The sequence below is a fragment of the Strix uralensis genome, chromosome 9 (genome assembly GCF_047716275.1).
Source record: "Strix uralensis isolate ZFMK-TIS-50842 chromosome 9, bStrUra1, whole genome shotgun sequence".
Taxonomy (NCBI): domain Eukaryota; kingdom Metazoa; phylum Chordata; class Aves; order Strigiformes; family Strigidae; genus Strix; species Strix uralensis.
The window spans coordinates 29,421,444-29,444,515 of record NC_133980.1 but is presented as its reverse complement, the minus strand read 5'-3'; the positions used below and the strand labels follow the sequence as shown (position 1 = coordinate 29,444,515).

At 45.2% G+C, this 23,072-nt stretch overlaps 1 protein-coding gene across 2 annotated transcripts in view; it reads right to left on the bottom strand.

Annotated features, from left to right (window-relative positions):
• RYK (receptor like tyrosine kinase) overlaps window positions 1-16,280 on the bottom strand; it is a 61,868-nt gene extending 45,588 nt beyond the window's left edge. For both annotated transcript variants that reach the window (XM_074878005.1, XM_074878006.1), the window contains exons 1-2: window positions 15,854-16,280; window positions 616-737 (exon numbers count right to left, since the gene is read on the bottom strand). In XM_074878005.1, the coding sequence (XP_074734106.1) occupies window positions 616-737; window positions 15,854-16,175 (444 nt within the window). In that variant the 5' untranslated portion in view covers window positions 16,176-16,280. The remainder of the gene's footprint in view (window positions 1-615; window positions 738-15,853) is intronic.
• Window positions 16,281-23,072: the final 6,792 nt, after the last annotated feature.

The following is a 23,072-nucleotide window of genomic DNA, read 5'->3' as shown; positions in this document are numbered from 1 at the left end:
CAAGTTAAAAAACACTAACATCTGGCAGAGACTAAACAGATCGTTTCATATACAAAAATAAATTAAGTAACTGGAAAGCCTTCAAAATGTAAGAGCATACGCAATCTTTACAACAGCTGTTGCTGCATGCTCCAGCCATGGTGATTAAGTGAAATAAAAATCCCTTTCCATTTAATCAGGGCTAGGTAATAACATACTAGATGCCACTTTTATAGGTTCTTCTTGTCTCCAAACATATGTTTCTAGAACTCTCTAAAACACAATTGCTCTACATTTGATTTCCAGAGGCTTCAGTTCACGGCTGCCCCTTCTGTGTGTTCAATGAACCACCAGAAGAGATTCCACAGTCAGTAGCTTGTATATATATAAATACACACATGTAGCTTGCAAGAAGTATAAAATACTCCAAAAGAAGTGCTTAACCTTTCTAAAACAAGAAAGGAACAGTTTAGATACATATCAACTTATTGCCTGCAATCGTATGAATAATTCTTTTGCACCTAGCATATGCTAGTTTTTGCAAAGAAACAAGCCATTAGATTATAATAATGGGTATTCATAGAGCAATATAGATCATGTATCAAGTACTTAAACACAGAAGTTATGACTGCTTACCTTGGATTTAGCATGCCAGCTGAAGTGAAGATTGTTGGTCTCGCTGGGTATTAAGAGATTGAAGGACAATGCATAGTGATTAACCACATCATTCCTCACATAAGACAACTCTGCATCAAGACCTGCAATGAGGAGGACAGGAGTAAGATGGGGAAGAACAGGACCACCAGTAACACACTGGAACAAACAACTCTCAGTACCACCAACTCCACTTAAGCAAATACTTCCTCAAGTCCATAAATTCAATTGCAGGTTTGGAGATCAATGCTCGTGCATGTCAGCAGTAACAAGAGTGCTTCAAATTCTCACAAAGCACCAATTTCAGAGAGATGCCACAGCCTAATAAACAGGTAGAAGTTGGAATGTAGTGGGAAAAAACACAACTTTTCATACAGTTCTCCAAAAGAGTCATCACAGACTCTCCTGAATGTACCCGTCTGCTTCTTGGAATCACAGGTCCAGTTTTACTCTTATTTACAACTGTGTACACTCAAAACAAACTGCTTTGCATTATCAGCTTGTTAATTACAGGTAATTCTTCCTGGAATAGATCATTTCTTGAGCCTGAGACACATAAGCACGATGGAATTAACTTCAAGGTAATTAGATCATAACACAAAGCACATAGTGAGAGGGAGGAATGACATTTGTACACCAATACTAATATTTTATGTCTACCCTTTAATAAACTTAGAAAATTGAAAGACCCACAAAACTATCGATTACAGAGCACTAAGGTTCATCTTCCTAAATAAGACACATACTCTGGTATTAAAAATACTGAAGCTGCCATTATCTTTTGCGGCACACATTCCAAGGTCACGCTGAGTACAGGGTAGGACCCTACAGCTTGCCCTGGGTGTCATTAGCAGTTAGCAGTAAAGTAAGCACTACAAGTCACCCCCCCCTTCCCTGCAGCTGTAAAATTAATCCCAGCTCCATATTCTCAGGACAAAACTATCCTGTATTTGTAATTAGTACCATTTTGTCTTGTCTCATACAGCTTTTCCTCCATTGTTCCCAGTTAAAACACTATCCAGGCTCAGCAATATATTGACATGCTAAGAGAACAACTGGACAAATCAGCCACAGGTGCACGCTGCAAGCATGATCTATGCAGCAGGAACTGAGTTCAATTAAAATATTCACAATACAATTGGGAACATAAATAATAGCAGTTATTTTTATTATGGCTAGAAAGTCAAGAAAACTGGAGAGGCTGTGACTCTAAGACAGCAGCATTTAAGCATCCTGAAGTTATTCCAAGAATCTAGGGAATCGTGAAAGTTGTTTTTTAAGAAAAAAAAAATACAAGATAACAAACTGTGTAGACAAGCTGCATTTGAAAAAAGGGAGAATTAGCTGGAAGGAAATAATTCCTCCTATTTAGTGCAGAAAACTGGGCACAGATCAGTGCAAAGCGCTAAGTGTTCTCTTATTCCAGAACTTGATTTAATCCACCTTTTTTTCACAAGATACAGAAATGCAGCCAAGACATTCCTCCTCATTCTTGTTGCTGTTAACCACTTTTACTCCCTGCTGGCTCATTAGGGTCCTGAAACTTCACCAAACCCCAAGAGTATATAATCACTGATACTAGGGGGTGGCAAGGGGGAGAACCCTAGAGACTGGATACATGAAAGGAATCAACAGAACAAAGTAATCCCAGGGAGAAATGCTCTCAAACAAGATCTTGAACAGGGAAAGATGCAGGTGATGCCTTAAGTGCTGAATGTGGTGACACAGTATATTAAAAAACGTTAAACCTTTCTTCTCCAATTTGTCCGTATTTCCACTTAATAAATGGAAAATGCAAAAGCATATCCACCAGTAAAACAGGGAGGAGGGGAAGCACACACACACACGCACCATGAAACAAAATAAAACTTTGAAAACACATAAAAGAAACAGCAAACTTCAAAAATAACTTGCTCAGAGAATTTTAACATGTACATGTTTATACATGAAATCTACCTCAGATTTAGAAAACACAGGAGGAGTGTGGAGAAGAGCTCACAACTATCAGACACTTGCCATTAGGTCTGATCAAGAAGATGGGAAGCTTTATGGGCATAAATTTACTAAACAAAGTATTCAAATCAGACTCAGTAAGTACAAGTTATTAAAAAAAAATTAGGACAACAAATGGATTAACAGGCAAAACAATGAAACTGGAGCAATGAAACTGCTTTTGAAATAAAGAAAACCTTCTCTTGCTGATCAATGGTCACATCTGCGATTAGAGGTTCACAAAAACATTTCAGAACTTGCAACCCCATGAGATTTTCAAGGTGATAATCCTTGATTTAATACAAACTTTGTAGAGAAATTGGTCATAGAAATCCAACGGGTACACAGCAATAAAACTGCCAGCTATAAAACCCCATCTTTACAAAAGTAATGTAAAAGGCAATCCTAATTGAAGCTGTCAAGCACAAATATCACGATGGGCAGTAATATCTAAAGGTGTACAAAACCAAATTACCCTACAGAAGATCAATCAAATCTTTACGCTTTAATAGTGGTACAACACTGAGTAATTTGATTATACAGACCACTAATGCTTTAATGCCTGTACTGCCATACAAAGCTACAACACTAACAGGTGATGCTAATTATATGAATTTCAACAGCATCATGGAAGAGCAGCATGAGAATGTCAAGTTTTATTGCTTCAAAAATTATGCTCTAACTAAAAGACTGGCATATAAAAATGATTTAAGAGGTTTTGTAGTATAGCTCAACTCATAAAAAAGGCAGAAGATTGCTTGGCTTAGTATCCTGTTTCTATCAGGGGTCTACAAAAAATGCCTAGGGAAGAATATAAAACCAAAGTAAATACACAGTGACACTTTAGCAGCAGATCCTCTGTGCTTCTAGTCCTTGTGGATCACAAACTTCCTAAACTAATAGGCAGTATCTTCCAACAGCTTCTCACTAATTTTTTTCTTCTATGAATTTGGACAAAGGCTTTCTTCTCCTGGAAACTGATAAACACATACCTGGGAAATGTCAGTGTTTCAATACCGTATGGTATTTTGGCCTTTTAAGTTTATCAACAATTAAAACATTTCCTCTATAGCACATCTTTTCCTATCAGTGAACTACAAACAAAATTCAGTTTGCCATACACAGCTAAGAACCTGTGTCCACACCAAACAAGCAAGCTCCCATCTCCCTACCTCCAATCCACCACAGTACAGTTTTGCTTCCAGACCAGCCTTCCACCCCTCATTTTTCATCCCCTCACTACCTTCTGTCACCTCAATCCTAAATTCCTGAAGCACTCTGTCAAAATAATTTATCTCAATCAGGCCAGCAAAACACACCAAAAAATTGCAGTTGAACCTGTCAGTCAAAAAAAGCACCTTGCCTGTGTCCCGGGCAGGCAGCCAGGCAGGAAGGTGTGTACTGCCCGACACAAAGGAGCCCCGGTGCTGATCACCAGCAATTCCAGAGCTGCACCACGTCCCAGCCATGAGGGACGGCACTGGAAAGGTACGTACAGGTAAGCAATTGTGCGAGGCACTGCGGCCAACAGCGGAGAAAGCCAGAGCTCGCTGATGGGTTGCATGATCTGAGTATGCTTGATGCAGGCTGCCATCGCTTCGCTCACCGCGTTCCTGGGCTTCCTCTGTTTTGTGAGTCTTCTGTTTAGAGAAGAGAAAATTTCCCTATACCCACAGAAATTGCCCCGGCAATGCTGCAGCACCATGCATGCTCAAGAGCTCCATGGCAGGTGGACTCCAGGATCCTCCAGTGAATAGATTTTAGCCAAGATAAGGCATGCTTTTCTCAACGCCACATGGGTTGCACAGATTAAATTCTCACCAAGAAAATCCACAGCACAGCCCGACAGGCTCCAACAGCCCTGCACTGCTCAAGACAGAGGACGAGGATACCACTGCAAACACGCTGGGCAGATTGCGTCCAACACCTCTCTTCCCACAAGTTCAGATCAAGAGGACAATGACTGGCCTTGGTCAAATGTCAAACACGTTCAGTTATGTTCACTGAGTATTGGCTGTGAGCTACCTCTATTCAATCAGATCGCTCCTTGTTATCTACATACCTTTTCACACACAGTGAAATCGTGTCTCCTCACTGCTCAGATTTCCAGACTGATTAAGTGCTATTATTAACTCTCTCTGAAGTAGACATTAAAAATGGTTAAAGAGTTTGCAGAAAACACCTTAGGCTCCATTACCATGACAGTTTAATTCTAACTCAGAATTGCTTTAATTCTGCATTTCCCCTTTTTCCTTCAGACATGCTTACTTACACCTGCCTTGCAATGTTCCTTATTTAAACCTACAGCAAGTTCAAGAGTCAAGCTGGCACTATGCAGGGAGGAAAAGAAAAAAGTGGGGGAACACTCCTCAGTCAGTTTAACTCCCTGAATTAGGGAGGATGCTCAGGAACACCCCATATGGAGGGCAAGACTGTAGCAGCACTAACTTAGATGGAGCTGGTAAAGAGTACTGTTACCTTATCCAGATAGTCCAGGCTGTTTTTCAAAGCATGCTTTGGGCATAGGTAGCTTCAAAAGATGTTTTCAAATTAAGCAAGTCACTGTCAATACACAGCTTAAACCAGTGACCTAATTTTTTTTTTATGTATGTATAAATCTCTTTCAAACAAAGTAGTAGCGTAATCAACCTATGTAGCAAGTTGCCAAGGAAAAGAATATAGAAACAAGGTTCATTTTCCCAATTGTTTCAGATTTTGAGAATGCTTAGTAAACTACTAAACTACTACACTAAAACCTACTGACTGGTGGGGAAATGTAATTCTGCAAGATGTCGGTTCCTCCTAAGGTGTTGAACACTTTTGCACCTTGCGCTTTAAGTAGGGCAAATACACCAGCATCCTGGAACAAAACCAAATTGGTATGGAATGTTTTATGTCATATGGAATGATAAAAGGAGAAAACAGGTGGCTCTAGAAGAAAAACACAGACTCATTATGAAGAGCTGGAGAAAACAGGCAGTTCTTCAATAATCATTTTCTAGGCAAAACAGTCAAACAAAGAAAGGGGTGGAGAACCTCACAAAGAAATACCAAAAAAAACTGTTGGGTTACACAAACGGCAGAGGAGGAAAAGAAGCTTTTCAGCAATGCTTCTATTGGTTTAAGCAGTATATTGGCAATCAACGATAAACAGTTTTAAAACATCGGCTGCAGTTTTGCTTTGGCAAGCCTCCTTAAATAAGTCCATATGCAGACAATGCACAACACTAAAGGATCTAGTTTCTCATTGCTTGGACTTGACTAACCTACACCAGCTCACATGAAAACAGTAAGACCAATGCTTTGCTTTGATTTCAAGGCAAAACCACCAGCCTTTTACCCAGGCAACCCCTAAATCTCATTATTAACTTCCACATCTTTGTACTTCCCACCCTTGGGTGCAAACTTTAGGGAATAAATTAAAGTTGAACACAAACAAAAAGGTAAATTTAAGCAGCACCACAGAGAAAATCTGTCATTCTTTGCACTGTTTAACATAACAAAACATCTGAAGAAGCTCAGAAAGGGAGAGGCCAATTTTCATTCCCAAATGCAAAAGATGCTAGGCAGCCCTTGTGTTCATGACAAAATTGGATCATGTCAGTCTAGCAGCCTAACAAAACACTTCTTTTCAAATGTCCTTGTGCAAATGCAGTCTAGCTTCAACTCTTTTTTTTTTTCTTTTTGAGCACAATGTACAAAAGAAACTTGCCTCTATCAGCATGGGAAAAATTAGATTTTATTCTTATGAAGCAAGGGTTGCACTTCATTACTTAGTTCAAATCATCATAACAGTTCTGGCAAAATTTTTGTCTAAAATCAAGAAACAGAAAATGAACGTGCAATGTAAGAGTTAGAGGAGACTGTTATTAGACTAGGGCTAATATTCATATTGCAAAAAGTAGTATTCCATTAAGAACAATCTGGTAACGATAGCTGACATAATTGACTCCCAGCCTCCTACCCAACCCACTGGCAGATTCCTGTCTGTGTACAGAAATGACTGAAATTAGTGCCTGTTTTCTTAGTACACTAGTCTGTAATTTGCAAGAGTTTCTTCATAAGCAGCTGAGAAACCTGCAGTGGGACGTCAAACCACCACAGCCCTCACACAGCAAGCCACTCCTGCTCCTGACTCACAGCCACTGAAATAAATTAATTGAGAAGAGTTATACAGTTAAACAAGTTATTATCTTTATATAAATATTCTATTTGTTCAGAGGTTTACATGCTCCAGAGAATGATGCCTCCACTCCTGAGCAGCTCATCTGGGCCAGCCCTCTGGCCAGACCAGTAGCTTCCACTCCAGAGCGAACATCCACATGAAAGAGTATGAACCTCAAGCCTCAATATCCCTTCACCACCATCCACCTCCCAGGTCTGTGCAACCTAACCCATCAACACACAGGATTCTCCCAGCACTGGACAATCTAATCTACCTTGTTGAAGAAAGATATCATTTTTTTCCCATTCCATTTTCCTTTCGTTAAAAGTGCACCATAAATCTGAAACACTGACTTTAAATCCTAAGCTTTCCTTTTTTGGCAACAGGTTCTCCAAATACATGCTGGAAAAATTCTGCTGTTTTCATACAACCAGCCTAAGCACAAGGAAATATGGCTGAGGAAGCAAAAATCAGCTCTTCTGATACTGTTGTAATCTTCCCAGTCAAAACTCAACCACCTAACAAAGGTATGTCAGACGTCATTTGGACTTGTGAATAACATGCATTTGCAGTATCTGTGTCACCTACCCACAGAAGTTAGGTCACCTTTTTTTTTTTTCTTAGTAACGCACCCACATGTTGATTCAGTTATCCCTGTAGGCAAGACTATTAAGGTACAAGAGCATGTCAACTTTAGAACAGTGGCCATGACTATTTCAGTAAAAAGTACCCAACAGAGTACAGATTAAAAAAAATTTAAAACACCATACACACCCCTCCCTCAATGCATCAGAGCTCTTGGCCTCAAAACTCATGCTTCTAGTTCTGTGACTGATGGGACTGCTGAAGGGATAACACACCCTTCACATCTGCTGAGATGCTCTGCAAGACTTCCATCACAGTGACACTAATTGTTTAAGGCAAAGCCGAGCTCAACACAAACTAAAACAGGTCTATTCGCTTCTGTGGCAATCTCTGCACTCAGGAAAGCCATGGAGTTTAGTATTTTCTTTTATTAGGAATTACTCTACACGGTCATCAACTAACTTCATAAATGCTAAAAACAGTTTTGAGGGGATAACCATCTTTGTCAACCTGCTCAGCTTCACTGGTACCGCTGGCATTATGTATTCTGAGAGGCTGCAGCTTTTCAAGCCTACTAAGCAGCAGCTCCAATGCTTACCTTACTGCTCTCATCTTTCCCAAGCAGCATGGTGAAATCAATATACTAGTTAATTTAATTACGGCTATTCAACACCCAGTAAGTGGCAGCGAAATTCTAAAGCATCACATTAGTTTCATGCTGTTACCTCTGCTCCCAGATCTCCAAAGCAGTCAGTGCAAATATGTGAGTTATCCGCTTGAAAGAAGGACAAAGGCAGAGATGGAAGAGAAATAATGCGTTTGAAGCCTCTACCATCGCGCCCTTTGTACTGCCACAAGGCATTTTCAGAGAGCGTTAGCATTCATTCTTACATGGGATCTGCTGGTGCTGCTGCCATTCGGGGGGGGGGGGGAGGAGGAAAAAAATCAATTCATCAGGCACAACTCATTAAATGCGTTTCACCCTTAACGCACTCCCTGCTTTCACAGTTGAGACCTCAAGAACGATTTTAATCGTGCACACCAAGTTACTAAAGGAATAGCCTCTAACTAAAGATCTTCCACTGCAAGAAAAGTAGGTGCCTCGGTGGTATTTCAGTCTGGACAGTTTCAGGTAGGAATTAGTCATCAAGCAATCCCATTTCGCTAGAGCTCAGAACAACTGCGAACCAAGATACATTTGGAATTGGTCTCATGAATTCAGCTTTTCCAGTATCCAAACACAACTCTGAATAGCAGAAAACACAAGTCTTCCCCAAATACGTCATCTGTTAAAGTACCCACACACCAGAGTGTACAGTGTAGCTGCCTCCACAGCTCCCACACTCAGGAAAATGCCACCCGGAGATTTTTTTATGCCTGTGAGCATGATCCTTATCTCTTGTATTTCCCTCTGCCCAGGTGGTGTTTAGCAGCAGTATCAGTCCCTGCCTTCCTCCCAGTACTGTGATCCTTTCTTGCTGGCTTTTCTCATGCATGCAGGGAACTCTTTGCCTCCATTTCCTCTCTCTTGTTCCCATTCTGTCCATGCACGGGAGGGAGAAAGAAAGCATGTACTCAAAGAGGCCAAACAATCAATAGTGATAAATAAGATGCTGCCAAACAGAACACAGGTGTAAAATCACAGCAGTGAGGAATGCAGCTGTGGGAAATTTTTTTCCCCCCCTCTCAGGCTAGCCTTCAGTCTCAAGAGGTCAGATTTCTTCCAAGTTCCTGACACACAAATGTTACAAGAGCCACAAACATTTATCACTAGACAGACCTTGGCCTCTCGGGAGCTGAAATGGCTGTTTCCTCCCAGCGCCGAGCGCAGACGGAGCGCCGCACGAGGAAGCCAAGCTGCCCGCTGCCCATGCAGTCGCTCCTGAACTGCCCATCCGCAGAAGCAAATTGTCTTCTCCCGGTAGGATTCAGAGCGAGCCCCCAGCATTTTTAAATCCCAACACATAAGCTGGTGTGATAAAGCAGGCCGCAGAAATCAACCACCCATCTCGGCAATGCAGAGCAGATCAATACACACAAGGACTTAACCATTTCCCAGACTTTCCTCTTAATGGCAGTCACACAGAATCAATTATTTCAAAGCAATCCTAACCCAGGCCAGAAGCTGCCTCCACCAGCATTGCTCCCAATGGCCTTCCACAGGTTATTTCAAATTTCTAGAAGAGTACTCTCGTGCTGGTTTGCAAGCATTACAAATATTGCAGTGGGTTTATACGACTACACACATCTCCAAAGAAACATCTATCCACACACTTTTTGAACTTTGCAAATTAAAAGTGAGGTAATAGAATGGAAAAGGGCAGAGGAACCCCAAACGCAGCTTGTTCTCATAAACCTCAAAACAATATTGACATGAACCCGGGTACTCAGTAAATCAGACGGACAAGCATCCAAGCACACTGAAAAGCTTCAAAATGAAAACAGATTGCTCAACTCCGCGATGCGAGTAACTTGTCACAACCTGCTGCAGCTTGCAAGCGGCCAGATGTTGCTGCATGCTCCCTCCAAACGCCCTGCCAGCCTTAATCCCTCCGTTTCTCCAGACTTGAGCAACAATTCGCCTGCAACACTAGAAAGCCTGTCTAAATAAGCACCGATCACAGACTATCATTAGGCTAAAGGGCTTTACAGGGCAAGGCAATAAAACAATTATCCTAAAACCAGCAGTTCCAATTAGGTGGAATGTATCAGAATATTTTCAGGCCATCATCAGCAATTCAGTTTTGTTACAGTGCGTGGCATCTGTCAAGATTAGAAGTTCACTTTCCACCCAGCAGTGTGCACCTACAGTAATCGTTAAGTCCCTTTCAAATAGTAAAATGAAATATTATCATGCAAGTTTTTGCACTTCTGCAAAGACAGGCATGTGGACCATAGCAACATAATACTTATTTTTGCATACAACATGCAAAAAGCTACCGTTCTTTGGAGTCAAGCACTTAAAAGCTAGAAAATGAAGATTTAAGTACATGTATACAACAGAAACAGATTCCGAACTTTTAGGTCACATACCACAGACACTTGCTTCAAGACCTTAGGGTACTCTGCTTTTCAGCGGACATCTCAGTCATCCTCTTGCAACTTTACAGAGGCTCTTCACTGTATTTTTTTCTGTCCTAAAGAGGCACCACGTACAAGCACCTGTAAGTTACACATCTCACACGGAAGTTTAACTTGGGTGCTACTAACAAAACTTAGAGCACAGCACTGGCTCACTGGTGGTGCTCTAGGTTGTGATGCTGTCAAAGACAGGTGTGGGTAGGCTTTTAATAAGGCCCTGAAGCATTTCAAGTATCACAAGAAACAAATACTTTAACCTTTCAATAATTTGAACATCTAGCTGATCCCAGCACACTGATTTTCAGCTCCCTTTCATAACAAGGGCAACCAGGTGACAGACAAAGGAACAAGAAGATTTCCAGTCACTACAAATGCAGTGCAAGCACCATAAAGCACTTCCGACATGAACTCCTGCTGCTAACTCCCCAAAATAGTGACATTAAGAAAGCTCTTCCACACTATAAAATTAAGACACCACTTGATCAACTGCTGCAGTAAGTAGGAGATGTTTAGTGTCCATCTGAAATTCACAAAGCTGTGAATTATTTGGTCTATAATTTACCAGGGCTCTGCTCAGCCCTGCTGAGCCGCACCTGGAGTACTGGGTCCAGTGCTGGGCTCCCCAGTACAAGAGACACGGAGCTACTGGAGAGAGTCCAGCAAAGGACCACAAAGATGATTAAAGGGACTGGGGCATCTCTCCTCTGAGAAGAGGCTGAGAAAGCTGGGGCTGTTCAGCCTGGAGAAGGCTCAGGGGGATCTCATCAATGTATAAAAGTATCTGAAGGTGTGGGCAAAGCAGACTGAGCCAGGCTCTTCTCAGCAGTGCCCAGCAACAGGACCAGAAGTAATGAGCACAAACTGAAACACAGGAGGGTCTGTCTGAACATCAGGAAAAGCCCTTCTACTGTGAGGGTGACTGAGCACTGGCACAGGTTGCCCACAGAGGTGGTGAAGTTTCCATTCCTGGAGATGCTCAAAAGCTTCTGGACAACCAGCTCTAGGTGGCCCTGCCTGAGCAGGGGGCTGGTCCAGGTGACCTCCAGAGGCCCTGCCAACCGCAACCACTCCATGAGGCAGCAGTGCAATTTAAAAACCAACCAACCCACCCTCTGATGGAACAGATTTTGCATCAATTTTGCATCTTACAACCAGACAACTCATTTGAGTAAGCTGCACACTAGCTTCAAATGAAATTCTAGAGCACATAAATTAATTTAGCACTTATGTGACTCTTAACTCTATAATTAAGCAAGTGCAAATATAAAGCCACCAGAAGACAGCATTCAATATGATTACTCAGAAGAAACTAGGCCAAAGAATACCAAGTTTGTAACCTCAATACAAACATTGCAGGACTTGACTTTAAGATTCTCCTGCAATTCTAATTTAGCCCCCTGTATGCATGCATTATGCTAGCCCTTAGTTACGTGATAACATGGTATTTTTCCCCCCTGGGACTAAAGTCTCATTTAGTGTTCAGGCTAGACTTGTCTCTAAAAAGAACCAGAGCCATGTGATGAGGAGGGCTATCCACAATACCGATTTCACAGCTGAAAACCAAAACCCTGCAAGAACAGAAAGAATTGTCCTCACTGCTTAAGCATCTTGCTGCTACCGTAAACAATTAGGTGCCATCTCATGAATACTGCAAAAGAAATGCCTGCAATGAGAGAAAAACTACCTAAGCATTAAGTGCTAAATAATGCCATGTACTTTAAAGAGACCAGATCAAAACCTTAATTATTAAAGCTAGCTACCTAATATTAATGAATACTTATTCTCTAAACCTTAGTTCATTATCTGCAAAGCAGGGATATATGTGCCTTTATATCACAGGATCCTGGGAAAAGCAGGTCAATGGAGCATTTCAACACCAGGCAAACACCACATTCTGATTTCACAGGAAAACCTGAATGAAAGCCACTAAATCAAGCATAGACCTTCTACTGAATAACTCATCGCTAATTTAACACCATGTGCCCTGCGTGTTTAGCATCATAAGGCGGTCGCTGGAAAAATGATACAATCAGGTAGTGGTGTTATGCCTGTATAGTTAGCCACTCCATAAGACTAACACTACCTTCTTTGGGTTTATGTGCAGGCCCAAAAAAGGTTCTCCATATGTACCAACTCCAAAAAGTATGCATCACAGTGCTGAGAGAGTTCCCAAAAAGGGCTGTGGTGCTCTGGATGTCTCTCCCCAGCAAGCATCGCTTCACTTTCTCCTCCTTGACTCCCCATCCATCACCCTGTACCTCACCCTTGATCTCACTCAAACACCTCTGGCTCCCGCTGCCATCACTTAAGTCATCTCAACCAAGTCCCCTTGACTAACTCCTCTCGCTCTACCTTTATCCCATCTATCACTGAGTCCTGCCAGTTGTGAGTGGAATCTGACAAATTCAAGTATGTGAAAACCACGATTTTTTTTCCCCAAAGGCTTATTGTTTGGGTGGCTGTGAACATTTTCCATGGGAATGGCAAGAGGTATTTCTGACAGAGACACCATCTGCCTGCCATATAGCAAGTCCTGCTTTCAGACCATGAGAACTCTGCAGCTTTTCAAAATAAAAATCCATCTCACACAAAAAGACAAGCCAGATTTCTCTAAGTTTTCTTCTCTGTAAAGTTCGGAAGATTTCAAGACAATTTCTCCTAAGGCAGACACATAGTCAGAATCACATAGCGTAATGTGGAAATCTGGCATAAGCATACCAGAAAGTAGCCGGCAGTTTTCACTATAAACCGTAGTATCTGTCCTGCCTCCACACCACAGAAAGAACAGCAGCTACAAATAATCTTGAGCAAGTCACTATTTCATTTACAAAAGCTACAAGCTAATTAAAAACACAGGCCCTGGTTCCACAAGACACCGAACTCTGGTTTTGAGGAGATCAGAAGCGCTGCGATGTGCCACCGCACTGGTTCAGCCTCACTGGTGGAGAGACCGCGCAGGGGTACAGCCCCACAGACCCTACACCAGACTCCAGGGATGCTCCAGCTTTGCACAGAGGACACATGCTGATTCCACAGACAATCGCGTGCTTACATTTGTTCCAAATCAAATTTGTGAAGATGTATGGGGACAATATTAGGAGACATAAAAACACACCACAGACTGTAGTAACTCCGTGTAACATTTGGGTTTATGAGGACTTCAGAAAGTCTAAGAGTTTTTCTGTTCAACCACAGCAAGACAGTAGCAGAGACAGAGCTTGTTTAGAAACAAAAGGTAAAAGAAACTAGCTTCTACATTTTTATTTCCAGCTTCACTGAACCTAACAGTTCACAAGCAACACCATTTTCCCATCCGCTGTGAATGATTATTCTATCTGCTGTACGATGGCTCTCCTCAAAGAAGTTACAGAAGCTGAAACACCTCCCTGCTCTCTCAAAGTTCATGCACACTCATACGAGCACTTAAACCATAAACTTGATTGCACATAAACACAATTCAAATACTACAAAACCAAACATTTTAAAATAGCCTGTTCTGTTTTCAGAAGTGTGAAGAACTGGAACAAACCTCCATGTCCCTTTGGGTTTTCTTCTGCCTGAGGAATACATAAAGTTACTGGAGATTAGCTGCCTCATTAAATTACATCTTAGCTACAACAGGTAGTACATGTAAAGGATATCACTAAAATCAAATCTGCTCATGTCCACAACACAAGGTAAACCCCGAAAGTTTACTTTACAACAGATTTCTAGTGATCTGAATCCCATTAACTGAAAAAAGTGCCAGTGTATCTGTAGAGACTCCAGTTCCTCCAAGCCTTCGGGGTCGCAGAAGCAGAACAGATCATTAAGTGTCAGGTAGTTAAACTGATATAAAAGAGCTACAGACAACTTGAGTGATAAGTGACTTTAGCCACATTAGCAGTGAGACACGCATAAGGGAGGTTTTGGGATACAATTTAACTTTAAAAAATAGTAATAACAGCAGATCTTCCCTCCTCAGTTGCTACTTACTGATGAATAATTTTGCTAGTGGACCACAGAAGTCTGAGCAAATTCAACTAATACAGAATTCAGGCACTTGACACAGGATAGCTCAAACCTTACCATTCAGTACTTCCAAGATTAACTACTTGTTTAGAAACTTAGCTAAACAGCAAGCCTGACATTTTTATCTTGTATCTGTAACAGAGCATCTGGCAGCAAGCACATGCAATGTAAATATGACGGCAACAGAACGCTAATCACCACAGCAAGCCATAAGGGAAAAAATATTTAGTGTTATTCACTCCCTGGGTCCCCTGACTTGGGTCAGCTACATGCTTACAGAGTTCAAATTAACTGGAGATATTTTTACATTGTCCATTTGATGCAAATAAAGTCTTGTACTGCTCATTTTTCAGCTTACAGAGATATATAGGACACTTGCTGGAAAACAAATCACTGGGGATACCAACATATTTGTTTTGAGACTCCAGCCACCAACTCTAAACAAGAGCCTAAGCAAGCCAAAGCCTACAGAAAACAAATCTTTGTTTAAATCAGAGGCTCTCCAAGCACAAAACTACAGCAAAAGCCTTCCACAGCGGGCCAGATGGAGGACTTCATGAACTGTCTCCAAGTACTTGCACAGCAATTGTCAGCCTGCCTAGAAATTAAGATTCCTTTCACACACGCACCCAATTATTGCCAGGTCTCTTCTCTGCCCTCTGAATGTCACTCCCCTCGCTAATTAAATCACGGGCCTGAACTCACCTCTTCCAGGGCTTCACCTGCTCCCACAGGGCACCATCCTCAGTCACTTAAACCTAGGGACCCCCTTGCCATCAGGGTAAAGCCCAGGACTGTTTTCTTCCCCCCAACCACACACACAAGGCAGCACAGACACTCTTTCCCGAGTCCTCAGCCTCCTCCACTCTCCTCACACCCCCCTGCTCCCCGAGTCCCACACTAATCCCCAGATTCACCCAACCCCACCCCAGTCCCATAGCCCCTCACCATCTCCTGAACCCCAGGTCCTTCATCCCCGCTCACAGCCCTCTCCATCCTCCCCGGCACCCCCAGATATGCTGCCCTCACAACAGTCCTAGAGACATCCCCATCGCCTCCCGGACCCCCCCAGTCACCACTGACCCCGTCAGAGTCCTCCAGTCCCACTGACCCCCATCACTCCCACCCCCAGCCCCACCATCTCCACCCCAATCCCACAGACTCCCCCATCCTCTTCCAGACCCCCCAACTGCCACTCTAACCCCGCAGAACTCCCCTCAACCCCTTTTGAGCGCCCGGACCCCCAACACCACCTCAGTCCCACAGACCCCCACCCTCTCCTGGCCCCGCACCCCCTTCCCAGCCCCACAGGCCCCCATCTCCCCCAGCCCCCGTCCCACAGACCGTCCCCCCGCCGGGCCTGGCGCGGCCCCGGCCCGCACTCACCGATCAGCTGGCGCACCTCCTCCTCGCTCAGGTAAAGACTGAGGCTGGGCCCGGGGCCGGCGGGGGGCCAGTCCGGGGGCCCCGCGGCGTGTGGGCCGGAGCTGGGGCCGGCCTGGCCCTCGGCGCCGGCGGGCAGGAGCAGCAGTAGCGGCAGGAGGCGGAGGAGATGGCGGCGCGGGCCCCGCACCCGGCACGAAGACGACGACGACGGCGGCGGCCACCGCCGGCCCGCGCCCGCCTCCCCCGGCGCCGAAAGGGGCCGGCCCCGCCGCCACCGCCCCCCGCCGGCCTCGCGGCCCCCGCCCCGGCGCCCCGGCACCATCGCTCCGCGGGGAGGGAGGCAGGCAGGCAGGCAGGCAGGCAGGGCCGGGGGGGGGGGAAGGCAGGGAGGGGACCCCCCCGCCCCGCCGAACCCCTCACACGCCGCGGCCGCCAGTCCCCGCCCCGCCGCTCATCGCTGCGCGCGCCCGACGCCGCCGCTGGCGCCGCTTCCTCCGCGGCGCCGCACGCCCCGCCCCGCCCCGCGCGCACGCGCAGTCCCGCCACCCCCCCCCCCCCCCCCCGCCAGCGGCGCGAGGAGCGGCCGGCGGGAGCAGCTGACCGTGGCGGGAGCCCCCTCAGCCCGGGCTGGCGGGGAGCCGCGGCCCGCTCCCGCCTCCCGGCCGGCTGCCGGCGAGGAGGAGAATCCCAGAATCATCTCGGTGGGAAAAGCCCTTGAAGCTCCTCCAGTCCAACCATGAACCTCACCCTGACCGTTCCCAACTCCACCAGATCCCTCAGCGCTGGGTCAACCCGACTCTTCAACCCCTCCAGGGATGGGGACTCCCCCCCTGCCCTGGGCAGCCCATTCCAACGCCCAACAACCCCTTCTGCAAAGAAATCCTTCCTAAGAGCCAGTCTGACCCTGCCCTGGTGCAGCTTGAGGCCATTCCCTCTTGGCCTGGCGCTGGTTCCTTGGCTCAAGAGACTCATCCCCCCTCTCTGCACCCTCCTTTCAGGGAGTTGTAGAGGGCCATGAGGTCTCCCCTCAGCCTCCTCTTCTCCACACTAAACCCCCCCAGTTCCCTCAGCCGCTCCCCATCACACCTGTGCTCCAGACCCTGCACCAGCTCCGTTGCCCTTCTCTGGACACTCTCGAGTCATTCAATGGCCTTTTTGGAGGGAGGGGCCCAAAACTGAACCCACTCATCGAGGTGCGGCCTTACCAGTGCCGAGCACAGGGGTAAGATCCCTTCCCTGTCCCTGCTGGCCACGCTAGTGCTGATAGAAGCTATTTCTGATAGAAGAAGGGGGGCCCGGCCCGCCAGGCCCCTGGTTCCAGCAGTGCTGCGCAGTCTCAGTGCCTGGAGACGCCCAGAAGATCTCTGGGCCCATCCTGAGGGAAGGCTGGGAGGGGTGAGCACCGCACCCCGGTAGCCCACTAGATTGCTTCACGCTCGCCTTTAGCCCCCTACGCAGCCCTCTTCCTCCTCCACTGTCATCTGCTCCATCCCGTACCCTTGTTACTGATTCGTTATTAATTTGAGCTGATTTGAATACTTTTTGGTGATTTGGATCTAGATAAGAAATGATTTAGATACGACCAGTTATGCTGCTGAAAAGTTCTTTCTAAGTCCCAGGCTAAGGCCACGTAGACGAGTAATAATCATTAACCAGATTTCTATTCAAAGAATAAGACTCATAACGAGGTACCATTGTTAGACTGTTGGGTAAGGACAATTTATTGCCCAGTGGACCAGGTGTTCTAAAAGTTGCACTGTGAAAGGGCCTCAAAGCATGTTAAAATCACAATGTGAGCCAAAATCCTTGGGTCAAGGGCATTGCAGGGTCTTTTAGGTCAGTTGTGCAAAAGCAGCCCCCCGACTCAGCCCCCTGAAAGGAGGGTGCAGAGAACTGGGGATGAGTCTCTTTAACCAAGTAATAAGCGATAGGCCAAGAGGGAATGGCCTCAAGCTGCGCCAGGGCAGGGTCAGACTGGCTCTTAGGAAGGATTTCTTTGCAGAAGGGGTTGTTGGGCGTTGGAATGGGCTGCCCAGGGCAGGGGGGGAGTCCCCATCCCTGGAGGGGTTGAAGAGTCGGGTTGACCCAGTGCTGAGGGATCTGGTGGAGTTGGGAAGTGTCAGTGTTGGGTTGATGGTTGGACTGGAGGAGCTTCAAGGGCTTTTCCAACCGAGATGATTCTGTGATTCTGTGACTCATTTCAGGACTCAAGTGCACTTGACCAGAAAGAGGTGGGAATAAGAAAATAAGTTATGGGGATTATGTTTATGTATGAGAACTTCATTAATATGTATGACTGTATCCTCTATAATCAGCACGCTACACGAGTTAGGTGTGCATTGTTGGTGAGACGACTCCCCTGCGCACCCGGCCGTTAATAAAGGAGTGTCTGCTTATCTACATCCCATCGGTGTCGATAAGTTCTTTTGTCTTGGTGATGCCCTTCCAGCCCACAGTCTGTCCTGACCTGTCAGGTCACCTGACCATCCACCGTGACCTGTCCTCGTCACCTACTGCCTACCTGGCCGGCGGCAGGCCCGGTGCCCCAGCGCGTGTGGCCTCCACCACGTGGCTGGAAATGCTTCACCAAAACATCCCAGAAAAAGATAGGAAGTAACTGATGCTGACCAGAAAGGCACCTCACTGGAAATACTTCTGGAATACCAGTATTTTAGTTTGAGAAAATTTCCTTTTTTGGTAATTTTTTTTAAACTTTGTGTACTGATGTTACAGATAATGTTTTAATCTGCTTGCTTTTTTTTTTTTTTTTTTTTTGTCTTGCGCTTACGCTCCTTTCATTTCACTGGAACAAGCAGCGTTTCATTTCACTGGAACAAGGAGGGCCTTTGATCTACAAAGGATGGTTATCTCAATCTCAGCCAAGCAATTGCTGCCTATAATGATCCTAAAGTAAAATTTAAATTGTAAACACGTCTGCTGTTTTGTTATAGTATGAAATGCCAGCAGCAGTGCTGCATGACAGCTGATACATTTTGAAAGAATGCAATAATAATCAACTCAAATGATGAAAACAGCATTAAATTCCAACATGAGACTTTGAATCTCCTATACAAACATTCCTGACCTTTTCCCAAAATCCTCTTCTGTGTGGAATTTCAAGAGTAAGTATTTCTGTTGCAGTTTGGCGCAAAACCCCGTTTCAAGATGTCCGCCTTTCCCCTGAAACGCAAAACCTCTGTTGTGATCGCCTCAGCAAGTGGATCTTGTTTTTATGAGCTGAGATCTTTCCTAAATGTGCCTGGTTCCTCACCCCTCCAGCCTGATGATGGAAGAGCCACCTCCACCGTCGCCTTCCTACCTGTGTTCGGACCCAGCTGCTTTCCAGCTCCTTTGGACTCCCTGAAGATCAGTAACAGCTTATTCATCGCTGGTAGCTGCCTGCTTGATTGAGTTTTTCAGCAGATGTGTCACCATGTCCATTTATGACCATTAATTCAGTTAATAGCTTTGAATTATATGCTCCCTTCTGACCTGCCAGAGGGAATTTTGGACCTACGTGGGACACCGTGACAGGAGGATACTGCAGGCTAATTGGTCACGGAGGGTTGTTAATCAGTGAGTCTTTCAGCTCATAACTATTAAGAGTGTATAGGAAGTTCTGCTCTTCTAATCACCGTGGTGAAAGAGAAATTGCTCGCACACTTCCCCACAATAAACATCACTTACTTAGCAGCATGAGGCATAAAAAAAAATAAAATGGCAAACTGGAAAGGAAGTTGCAAATTACATGCAAGTCTTTAGTTGGGTGGATGTGGACCAGCCTGAACGGCGCTGGTTACTGAGAGAGAGTCCTCCATACCACGGGTTCTCCACAGACCATTTCCTCAGCCCCTAAACCCAGAGTCTGGGCTTGTGTGTTTACTTGCCCTTCAGACACAGTCTAAATTTCAGACTCTGCGTATTTTCTAATGCACCTCACTTAGGGACACAGACAGGCAACTTGTGGTGTCTGATGTGATCAAAACCAAAACTGAGGCTCAGCTTTGGTTTAGGATTCCTGAACGGCCAGATAAAAATCATCGCAAAACTAATGCACTAAATAAGCGTGAATTTGCACCAAGCTCTGTTTGAGAAACGCAGAGAATACAAAACCAGCCTGTTTCAGCAACAATCCTCGTTTAGTCTCTTAAACTAAACACTGTTCACAGTAGCAATAACTAACCATGCTTCAAGCTGCGAGAACAGAAGGCTGTTAACATCCTAACAGTGCATCACTCAAAGGTGACTAGTGCAGGGTTAGCTCTTGCACTTACAGTATTTTCTGAGGCAGAGCCACTCTCACCTGGGTTTCAGCAATGCGTCCCCTGAAAGGCTTCCCCAGAGACCAAGCCCAATTTTGATAGCCTTCTCTAGGGAAGTTAGCAGGCAGCTTACACACTGAGATGCTGCCAAAGCCACCTGAACATAGGCACGGAGACTTATCACACTGAGAGATCCCTGCTTCGCTCAAAGTCTTTCTGGTGCAATGAGGGAACAGCAAAAAATTGCTGCTGCTCTCTGGAGGTAGGATGAGCCCAGCAAGACATGGTGTAGGCACCAGGCAGGAGACAAACAGCTTTTTTTTCTTTCCGTGGGCTTGTTGAAGACTTGGCAGAAGAGACAGGAAAACGCAGGCACTCCTCAGCTATAAAACAGCCTGTAATGGTGACAGGACCTATAGGAAGCCCCACATGGTCACTCTGCCCCAGTTTCCCCATTTCTGAGCTGCCACTCTTCATTAGGAACAAGGGGGCAATATCCGTACTGCCATCCTGCCCACCGATAACGTTACTTTAACCTTAACCTCGCTCATCCCTGCCTTGGACACGAGGATATGGTATTCAGCAGAAATGTAATATTCAGCAGAAAGACCCGTGCTAGGTTGTTTTACTGCATTTCTTTTTAGTGAGTATGTAACTTGCCTCCTGGAAGTCACTGGCTGATTTTAACAAAAGGTCACCAAAACCACATAAACCAAAGGCAAATAAACACATTCTTAGGATACATCTGCCAGCCTGTGCAGAGACGCTTTTAGGGCTAAAGTCATTGCTGGTGTGTCTGTGCCGTTATGCCCATGAAGCTGATTGCTTGCTGAGCCCTGAAGTTATAATTAAAATGCAGTCTGCTACACTTAGAAGAATAATTGGGGGTATTAGAAGTCAAATGAAAGTTTCATGGATGTCAAGAAACATATCATTTGAAAAAGGTGAAAAATGCAACTCACAGGCCAGCTCAAATGCTAAAGATCTTCTGTTGATTTTTTTTGGCTGCACAGACTATTTTTGGCAGGATCGAGTTCACGGTCTTTCAAAACCATTCTGGGTAAGATTATATTGCAAGAGGATACACAAAGTCTCTCCGTGGAAAGCTGCTAGCAATAGCTGTGAATGCACCGCGCTCGTCTGGAAAAGTTTTGCTTGGCGCGGCCGTGAGATGCATCACTGCTTGTGCTCTGAGCATGATTGTATCAGCATTTACCACCACTCTGTCCCGAGAGGCACGGAAGAGCTGGTATTAATTTCTGGATGTAAAACAAATCTGCAAAAGAAAATAGCTGACAACCGATGGCACTGATGAGAATTTGATATATTAAGACCTATCGTATGTGGAAGAAATACGATATCGGGATACTGACGTGGGTGCTGGAAGATGGGAGACAGGGCTTTGGAAACGACTGCTCCATGTCCAGACTCGCTTACGCACGCTGCTGCGATAAAGGGTGGCTTTTCCCACCTCCTCTTTACGATTGTAAATGACTGTGTAACATTCCCTGTAGAGGAGAACTGGCCCCTTCACGTAGACACAGGAATGAAGTCCTTCTGCCTCTTTCAATCAGTCTTCCAACATTTTTGCCTTCAAATAGTTTCTCTTCTTTATGAGTACCAGGTGACCTCAGCGCTTGGATGGCTTCCAACAAAACTGCATGTTGGTTACATGGCCCAGGAGCCTTCACCTCATTGCTTGCACAAAGACCTCTGCCAGCCAGGCTTCTCCACAGAAATGCTGTGGAGCTTTGGCTTTGCTCACTAACAGTCGTTAGAAACGGGCAAAAGGGATTTCACGTTTAGGAGATGTAGGAAAAGATGTCACAGCTGAGCCTGTGTAAGCACTACGCTTTCTAAGATATTTATCTTCTCAGGCAACTCCTAAAGGGCTCTGTAATGGCAGCAAGAACCCCCTTCCATGGGCAAGGACACGTGTACACTTCTGAGCAGGGATAAACCCCACTCCTTTCCTCTGCTTTACCTGCTGCTGTTTCCTGAGGGGTGTCCCACTTCTGTCTTTCACAGAGCAAGGTGTCCCAGGGTTTCCAGTTCTTCTCTCTCATCTGGGTGGAACAGACTGCTTTTTTTCTCCCACATCTCTAGATTTGCCATCCTTTTTCCCACAGTGCAAGGAGGAGAACTGAGAATGAGGGAATGGACTACATATTGAATTGTATAAATATAGATGGTTTCCCTTAGATCAGCAGTCTTCCAGGGTAGGGAGGAGCTGAAATTTCAAAGTTCAAAATGTACAGAACCTGCCCCCTGCCAGCTCCTTTTATCCCAATTCATCAGCCATAACTGGGAAGGCTGGTGTCCCCTGTTTCCAGAATAGCAGAGACCCAGCACTGAGGCAAAGATAAAAAGCTGCTCCCCTTTGCAACAGACTTCTACTTTTTCTTTTTTTTTTTTTTAATTTCTAATTGTGTACGCAGGTCCATAAAGCTGCTCTTGATAAGGAAGGGCAGGCTGGTCAGTCACTGCACAGTCTGACCGCTCGGGCTGGAATATATAATGAGAGGAAAAGTCACTCACACAGCAGCAGAGGGAAATGCCGTACACAAGTTCCTGGAAATGTAGCATTTAATGGAAAAAACATCCTGGGAACGTTAAGCTAACTGAGAGCTACTATGGCATTAAGCAAGCAGAGGCTGGAGGAAAGCAGAGCATCAGACTACGATTTCAGCTTGTGGTTGTTAAGGCACATGTCATTCCTTTGTTTGCCTTGTAAGGGAAGTGTTGCACGCCATGATATTGCTAAATATGAGATAAATTGCATTTGGGGGCTGGGTGTCTCACCTCTTCCCTCCCCAGGACACTCGTGGGATGCTGGCTGGGGTGTGTGTCATCTGAAGCGTTTTCCTTGCCAACAGATGCCAGGATCTGGGGCCGTTTTAAGGCATGGATTGCACAACAAGGCTTGTAATGCTGTAACATTTTGTTCTGCGCTCAAG